The following is a 9,166-nucleotide window of genomic DNA, read 5'->3' as shown; positions in this document are numbered from 1 at the left end:
AGAATAGGGGAGAAATTGGCCATAGAAGTATAGCCAGAGAGATGAACTCTTTCCTGGAGAACAAGAACAATGCTTTCCTCATCTTTTTATTTGGGGAGCTTAAAACAGTGCCTAGCACACAGTAATTTGGTTTTATTCCACAAGTCTGCTATTACTGAGTTTCTGCCTCTGTTCCAGGCACTGTGCTAGGTGCTGGGGTTCCGTAAGGGTTTGTAAATGAATGAAAGGGGTTGGGAGTTGTGCCTCCATTTCCCAACTTCTGCATGTTCAATACTTGCATGCAGGTGAATTTCAGTGTGTTTCTTTGTTTGGTAGGTAATGACAGAAGAGTCAGTTTGTGGTCCCAAAGCACAACCTGAGATGCTTCTTCTCTAGGGTAGGTCTCCTCTTCAAACTAGGGCTGCTTTCCTGGTGTGCCAGAAAACCACTGGGTTGATCACAGCTCTTTCTGGGCACAACATGTGAGGGAAATTTCAACCAGGTGGTAGCTAAGAAGTGTTAAAGAGGACAAAAAAAAAGAAAAGAAACCAAGTGAAGATCTTGGACTTTTAGATGGTTCCTGGCAGGAAAGGTAAGGCCCAGGCTGATGTCCATTCCCATGAACAAGTCTGAATCTGTGGGCCTACTGAAATTCTGTATTCCTAATGTAAATAATGCAGCAAGCAAGGATTCATGGGGGGCATCTAAGGTAGCTTACCCAGGGCAAACTTGGGTACATCCAAAGAATGTTCCTGGAATGCTTTGGGATCACAGAAAATGTTCTTCTTGTCTTTAAGTATATTTTTGGTAGAAAGGAGAAACTAAACTGGGACTGTGTCCCTAAAAATGTCCAGGGCAAGTATGCTGATAGCCGGAGACCCAGAGAGATGTTAGATGGATTAGAAATGAATACTCCCATAGCAGCCATGCAAACACAAATATACCTCATTTAATGTAACAAATGTATTTTCTAAATCAAATTATATTTTAAAAGCATTAGGGAGGCGAGCTATTTGAAGGAACCCAACAGTGAAGCCTTTTGTAATGTGATTAATTACCTCCTGATAAAGCTGGATTTTTCTTATATTAGGTGTGCTCATCTGTTCTGCTTTGTTAAGTAGACAGCACCAAAATGGGCTCTTCTCCCAGACTATCTCCCTAGGGGCATGAGAGTCAGATCTTCTGAATGATAAATAAAAGGCTAAAGAAAATGGTGACAGGAACTATTTACACATAGTAGATGTTTAGTACATATTTATATAATGAATGAAGGGCCTGAATTATTTTATTCAAGGTTGGTTGATATTGTGACACTGCTCTGGAGGCTGAGCTATAAAGAACAGCTCAAGGTAGGTGCCCAGCTTAAGTCTTCACCATTCTACCCCAGCAGTGGAATAGTGTTAGACTGATAGGGAGCTTGCCTGGACAGCTCTACCCAGATGCTTCAGTAGGTCCTTAAGCTCAACATACTAATGACTCCCAAATTTTAACTTTAGGCCAGTTATGTCTTCCAAACTCTGGACTCATATCCAAATATATATCCTGTTTCCTTTCCTCCTTGCTTTTTTATTATTCTTATAGCTCTTTGCATGGGGGTACCAGTGCCATTGCTGCTTTTAATTTATTTTTTAATTAGAGAGGTTGTAGGTTTAGAGAAGTCATGTAAAAAATACAGTGTTCCCAGATAACCCCCACTTGTTGACACTTTGCATTAGGATGGTACCTTTGTTACAACTGATGAAAGAATATTAAAATATTACTGTTAACTATAGTCCATAGTTTACATTAGGTGCATTTTCCCCATATACCCTCCTATTATTAACATCTTGTAGTAGTGTTGTAAATTTGTTACAATTCATGAAAGAACATTCTTATATTTGTACTATTAACCACAATCTGTCATCCACAATAAGGTTCTGTGGTTATACAGTCCCATGTTTTATCTTCTAACTTTTCTTCTAGTAACATACATGACATTCAGCATTGTTATTACACTGACAATAATGTGCTACCATCACACTATTCCATTCCAAACCTAAATAGAAATTAACCTAAATAGCAATTCTGCACAAATTAAGCATCAGCTCCCCTTTCTCTACCCTCATTCTATCCCCTGGAAACCTATATTCTAGATTCTAACTCTGTGAGTTTGCTTATTATAATTAGTTTATATCAGTGAGATCATAACTATTTCTCCTTTTGTGTCTGGCTATTTCACTCACATAATGTCCTCAAGGTTCACCATGTTGTTGCATTTATCAGTACTTCAGTCCTTCTTAGAGATGAATAATATTCCATGTATGTATGTACCACAGTTTTTTATCCATTCATTGGTTGGTGGACACTTGGATTGCTTCCGTGTTTTGGCAACTGTGAATAATGCTGCCATGAACATTGGTGTGCAAATGTCTGTTTGACCTGGCTTTCAGTTCTTCTGGGTATATACTTTGCAGTATAATTGCCTGATTATATGGCAGTTCTATACTTAGCTTCCTGAGGAACCACCAAACTGTCTTCCACAGTGGATGCACCAGTTTAAATTCTCACCAGCTGTGAATGAGTGGTCCTATTTCTCCACATCCTCTCAAACACTTGTAGTTTTCTGTTTCTTTAATAGTGGCCATTCATTGTGGTTTTGATTTGCATTTCCCTAATTGCCACATGAAAGCATCTTTTCATGTGCTTTTTAGCTGTTTGTATTTCCTCTTTGGAGAAATGTCTATTCAAGTCTTTTGCCCATTTCTTAATTGGGTTGTTTGTTTTTTTTATTGTTGAGTGTAGGATTTCTTTGCTTATTCCAAATATTTTCTCCCATTGAGTAGGTTGTCTTTTTGTTTTCGTGACAAATTCTTTGATGCACAAAAGTTTTTAATTTGGGGGAGGTTCCATTTCTCTATTTTTTCTTTTGTTGCTGTGTTTAGGTGTAAGGTCTAAGAACCACTGCCTACCACAAGATCCTGAAGAAGCTTCCCTGCATTTTCTTTTTAGGGAGATTTATGGTCCTGGTCTTCTATTTAGGTCTTTGATCCATTTGAGTTAATTTTATATAAGGTATGAGATAAGGGCCCTCTTTATTCTTTTGCATATGGATATCCAGTTCTCCCAGCACCATTTTTAAAAAATTCAGTTTAATGAGATGTATTCACATACCATACAATCATTCCACAGTGTACAATCAATTGTTCATAATACCATCAAATAGTTGGGCATTCATCACCACAGGCAATTGTTGAACATTTTCATTACTCCAAAAAAAATACAAATAAAAGTTAAAAAGAACACCCTAAAAACAACCCATTCCCTCCCATCTCCCCCTATTTTTCATTTAATTTTTGTCCCTATTTTTCTACTCAACGGTCTATACACTGGATAAAGGGAGTGTGAGCTACAAGGTTTTCACAATCACACGGTCACACCATGAAAGCTACATAGTTATACAATTGTCTTCAAGAATCAAGGCTACTGGGTGGCAGTATGACAGTTTTAGATATTTCCTTCTAGCTATTCCAATATACTACAAACTAAAAAGGGATATCTAGCATATAAGAATACCCTTCAGAATTACCACTCAACTCCATTTGAAATCTCTCAGCCACTGAAACTTTACTTTGTTTCATTTCTCTTTTTTTGCAATTTTATTGAGATATATTCACATACCATATGGTCACCCAAAATATACAATCAGTTGTTCACAGTATCATCATATAATTGTGCATTCATCACCACAGTCAATTTTTTTGAACATTTTCATTACTCCAAGTAATAAAAATGAAAATAAGAATAAAAGTACAAAAGAACACCCAAAACACCTCATATTCCTCCCCCCCATTATTCATTTAGTTTCTGTCCTTTTTTCTACTCATCTGTCCATACGCTGGATAGAGGGAGTGTGAGCCACAAGGTTTTCACAATCACACAGTCACACCCATATAAGCTATATAGTTATAGTCATCTCAAGGATCAAGGATACTGGATTGTAGTTCAACAGTTTCAAGTATTTCCTTCTAGCTATTCCAATATACTAAAAACTAAAAAGGGATATCTAGCATATAAGAATACCCTTCAGAATTAAGTACAAAAGAACACCCAAAACACCTCATATTCCTCCCCCATTATTCCATTTAGTTTCTGTCCTTTTTTCTACTCATCTGTCATACACTGGATAGAGGGAGTGTGAGCCACAAGGTTTTCACAATCACGCAGTCACACCATATAAGCTATATAGTTATAGTCATCTTCAAGGATCAAGGATACTGGATTGTAGTTCAACAGTTTCAAGTATTTCCTTCTAGCTATTCCCAATATACTAAAAACTAAAAAGGGATGTCTATAAAATTGCATAAGAATAACCTCCAGAATGACCTCTTGATTCCATTTGAAATCTCTCAGCCACTGGAACATTATATTGTTTAATTCTCATCCTCCTTTTGTCCAGAAGGCTTTCTCAATCCCACAATGCTGGGTCCAGGTTCATCCCTGGGAGTCACATCCCATGTTACCAGGGAGATTTACACCCCTGGAGTCATGTCCCATGTAGGAGGGAAGACAGTGAGTTTACCTGCAGAGTTGGCTTAGAGAGAGAGGCACATCTGAGCAACAAAAGAGGTTCTCTGTGGGTGACTCTTTGGCACAATTGTAAGTAGGCTTAACTTCATAAGGGCAAGCCCCCAAGATTGAGGGCTCAGCCTCCTAAACTGGTAGTCCGCAATGCTTGTGAGAATATCAGGAATTCCCCAGGTGTGGAAGTTTAATATTTCCACATTTTCCCCCCAGTCCCCCAAGGGGCTTTACAAATACTATTATTCTCTGCCCAAATTACTCTTGGAGTATCAGGGCTTCAAGCTAAGCTGTTTAAAAACCACCAGATCTTACTCCCTATCAGGGTTCCATGTAATTATGCTGTTTGAATAAACTGACCATTCTAATTAAATTATATAGTGTGCTACGAAGAAAATATAGATTTTGTACCAAATAAACATCTCTTCCTTTGGTCTCACACAGAATTTGAAGTTTTAAAACACAGTCAGTATCATCCTTTACCCTTTAGTCTGATTTACCTTAGTCCCTAACCAAGTCCATTTCGTTCATATCTCTAATTGAAGGTGAGGTCTCTTTTTTGGCTTATTTAATAGTTTGCTTTATGTGGTAATGCTGACATTCATGGCTGCTGAATTCTGGCTCTGAGTCTCAGGTGTCACAAAGAACCCGAAGTTCTGGGGACCAACCAGGTTATACACAAACAGCTCAGCATCTCAGAATTAGAAATAACCATTACAACTCATGAATAGATTGACTGCTGTAAGAGCTTACAATCTAGGAACCTCTACAATAGCCTTCCCCTGATAACCTATGATCTCAGATTCAATTCTCAGAGTTTGCACATTATAGTTAGTCCATATTATAGTGAGGTATTATAATGTTTGTCTTTTCAATTCTGGTTTTATTTCACTCAACATACTGCCCTCAAGGTCAATTCACCTAGTTGCATACCTCACAACTTCATTCCTTCTTGCTGTTGCTCAGTATTCCATTGTATGTATACACCCACAGTTCCCTTTCTGTTTACCCATCGATGTACCCTTAGGCTACCTCCATCCATTGCAAATTGTGAATACTGCTGCCACAAACACCAGTGTGTAAATGTCCATTCATGTCCCTACTCTCAGTTTTTCCAAGTATATACCCAGTAGCAGGGTTGTAGGACCATATGGGTACCCCATTCTATTACCTTCTTGTGGAACCAATACGCTGCCCTCCAGATGGGCTGCACCATTCTGCTTCCCCACCTACAGGGAATAGGTACATACTTCTCTCCACATTTCTCCAAGCACTTGTATCTTTCTGTTATTTTTTTAAACAGTTTTATTCATACACCATACAGTCCTCCTAAGTAAACCATGATTCCTGGTATACATCACATGGTTATGCATTCACCATCACAATCTATATGAGGACATTTCCATTTTCTTCTGCAAGGAAAGAGGAAGAGGAGAAAAAAATGAAGAATAAAAAAATAAAAGATAGAAGGAAAATAAAAATAAATGAATAAAATACAATGAAAAGGTCAGACATAACAACACCAAGGATCCCATATCACTCCCTTATATCCTCCTCTTATACTTATTTAGCTTTGGTATGTTGCCTTTGTCTCAATTATGGAAGCATCTTACAATGTTACTGTTAACTATAGATTCTAATTTGCATTTATTGAGTTTTTTCTTCTTACCATCCAATTTTCAACATCGCGCATGTTGACCATTCATTTGTTCTCCCTCATGTAAAAACATTCTTATAATTGTACATTTAATCACCATCATTGACCATTCTAGGTTTTGTTAAATTATACAATCCAAGTCTTTATCTTCTATCTTTCCTTCTGGTGTCATACCTGCCCCTAGCCTTCCTCTTTCAGCTGTATTCACACTCATCTTTGTTCGGAATACTTACAATATTGTGCTACCATCACACAGTATTGTGCTATCCATTTCTGGATCTATACAGTCAATCCTGTTGAACTTTTTGTGTTTCTTCAGCATCAAATGCTCGATCTCTAACCTCTATTTTCTGATAACCTGTGTTCTCAACTTTAACTCTCAAAATTCACTCATCAGTGTTAGTTCATATTAGTAAGACCATACAGTATCTGTCCTATTGTTTCTCGCTAATTTCACTCAACATAATGTCACTGTCTACCATTTTGCCTTTGGATTTTATATGCCATATTTTATTTTAGTTTTCTTTCTCTCTCTTTTACCCTTACTGACAGTCTACATTTCTACACTCTTCTCCAAACCTCTCTTTCCTGTTTTTCCTATCTGACTGTAGTGCTCCCTTTAGTATTTCTTGTAGAGCAGGTATCTTGTTCACTATTCTCTCAGTGTCTGTTTGTCTGAAAATGTTTTAAACTCTCCCTCATCTTTGAGGTACAGTTTTGCCTCATATAGAATTCTTGGTTGGCAGTTTTCCTCTTTCAGTATCCTAAATATATTATACCACTGCCTTCTCGCCTCCATGGTTTCTGCTGAGAAATCTGCACATGATAAAGTCTTTTCAAGCTTCCCTTGTATGCGATGGATTGCTTTTCTCTTGCTGCTTTCAGGATTCTCTCTTTATCTTTGACATTGAGAATCTGATTATTAAATGTCTTGGAGTAGGTCCATTCAGATCTATTCTGTTTGGGGTATGCTGCACTTCTTGGATCTATAATTTTATGTCTTTTTCTGAGAGATGGGAAATTTTCAGTGATTATTCCTCTATTATCTTTCTGCCCCTTTTCCCTTTTCTTCTCCTTGGGTACCCCGGGACACATATATTCATGCACTTCATATTGTCATTCATTCCCTAAGACCATGCTCATATTTTTCCATTCTTTTCCCTATCTCTTCTTTTGTGTGTAGGATTTCAGATTTCCTGTCCTCCAGTTCATGAATCCTCTCTCTGTCTCTTCAAATCTGTTGTATGTCTCCACTGTGTTTTTCATTTCTTCTGTTGTGCCTTTTATTCCCATAAGTTCTACCAATTGTTTTTTCACACTTGATTTCTTTTATGTTTTGCCCAATGTCTTCTTTATATACTTCATCTCTTTTTCCATATCTTCTCTCAACTTGTTGATTTGATCTTTGAATTGATTCAGCATATTTGTTTGACATTTTTAATTAGTTGTTTCAACTCCTGTAACTCATTTGAAGTGTAAGTTTTTCCTTTGATTGGGCCATATCTTTGTTTTTCCTAGTGTGACTCTTAATTTTTTTGTTGTCTGGGCATCTGGTTTTCTTGATTTCCCCAATCAAATTTTCCCAGACCAGACAGGCCCAGGTCTCAGGAGGAAGGTGTAATCAGTATGAAGTTTACCTGAGGATGAGACTCAGCTGGTTGTCAGACTTTCCTGTGAGATGTCTAGACTCTGTGCTTTTCCTAACCTGCCTAGAAAGTGGCACTAGTCAGCCCACATCTCCCCACTTGTGTAAAAAGTTATGGTGCCTTTAATTCTCAGTGGAGCCTGTCCCACCAGAGACTGAGGGTGAGTCAGAAGCCAAGTGTAAGCTGTTTCTTTTTTGTTTTTGTTTTCCCAGTCCCTGAGGTCTGAATTCTCTGAGGGAGGGCAGCCACTTGAGCTGGGCTCTGCCCCCTTCCCCTTTTCTTAGGGAAGATAAGCCCTTTAGGGAATGTTCTAGTTTGCTAATGCTATGGAATGCAAAACAGCAGAGATGGATTGGCTTTTATAAAAGGGGGGTTATTGGGTTACACAGTTACAGTCTTAAGGCCATAAAATGTCCAAGGTAACACATCAGCAATCGGGTACCTTCACTGGAGGATGGCCAGTGGTGTCCAGAAAACCTCTGTTAGCTGGGAAGGCACGTGGCTGGCGTCTGCTCCAAAGTTCTGGTTTCAAAATGGCTTTCTCCCAGGGTTCCTCTCTAGCAAGCTTGCTCCTCTTCAAAACATCACTCATAGCTGCACTCACTCACTTCTCTCTGAGTCAGCTCATTTATATGGTTCCACTGATCAAGGCCCACCCCGAATGGGCGGGGCCATGCCTCCATGGGAACATCTCATCAAAATCATCACCGCAGCTGAGTGGGGCACATTCCAAACAAATCTAACCAGCACCAAAACGTCTGCCCCACAGGACCACAAAGATAATGGCATTTGGGGGACACAATACACTCAAACTGGCACAGAGAATTATGTCCTTCACTTGACTTCTTCCTTTGTCTCCTTGACTATCTTAACTCCTCCCTTGCCTAGGTTAGTGCTGACATTGAAAATGCCTGAGCATTCTCTGTTGAGCTACTTAGAATGAGAGGAAAAAAAAAGAGGAAGAAGTCCATTTTCAGAGCCAGTCCCCAGCTCCCCTCCACCCAGTTTTGCCAGTTAAGAGCCAGAGTTGGTACCCAGTTCTGTGTACCCCTTTTCTGGGGACTCAACCCTTTTCTAGTGTTTTGAACTCAATCGACTCCAAAAGCCTCTGTTTATATTTATTTTTTATTTTTTATTCTGTCAGCCTTGCCTCCTCTCTGCCAGGAGAGACCTCAGGGTTCATTTCATGCTTGCTCTGGGTTTATCTGTGCTTGTAGCTTTTATTCAGTAGTCCATATTTGTTAATTAAAGCCTCAGTTGGAGCTTGGTTGAGCTACCTTTCCTTGGTCCCAGCAGAGATCATGTCTTTTTCCCACAGGGAAATGTT

General features: G+C 38.8%; 1 protein-coding gene across 1 annotated transcript in view; it reads left to right on the top strand.

Annotated features, from left to right (window-relative positions):
- Positions 1 to 278: 278 nt before the first annotated feature.
- TRMT2B (tRNA methyltransferase 2 homolog B) overlaps positions 279 to 9,166 on the top strand; it is a 40,400-nt gene continuing 31,512 nt past the window's right edge. The window contains 4 exon segments of the mRNA XM_037820860.1: positions 279 to 284; positions 326 to 511; positions 513 to 571; positions 1,274 to 1,328. Coding sequence (XP_037676788.1) covers positions 279 to 284; positions 326 to 511; positions 513 to 571; positions 1,274 to 1,328 — 306 coding nt within the window.

Source organism: Choloepus didactylus, chromosome X (assembly GCF_015220235.1).
Source record: "Choloepus didactylus isolate mChoDid1 chromosome X, mChoDid1.pri, whole genome shotgun sequence".
NCBI lineage: Eukaryota > Metazoa > Chordata > Mammalia > Pilosa > Megalonychidae > Choloepus > Choloepus didactylus.
Note: the sequence above shows the minus strand (reverse complement) of the source record. Positions and strands in the feature narration are given on the sequence as shown.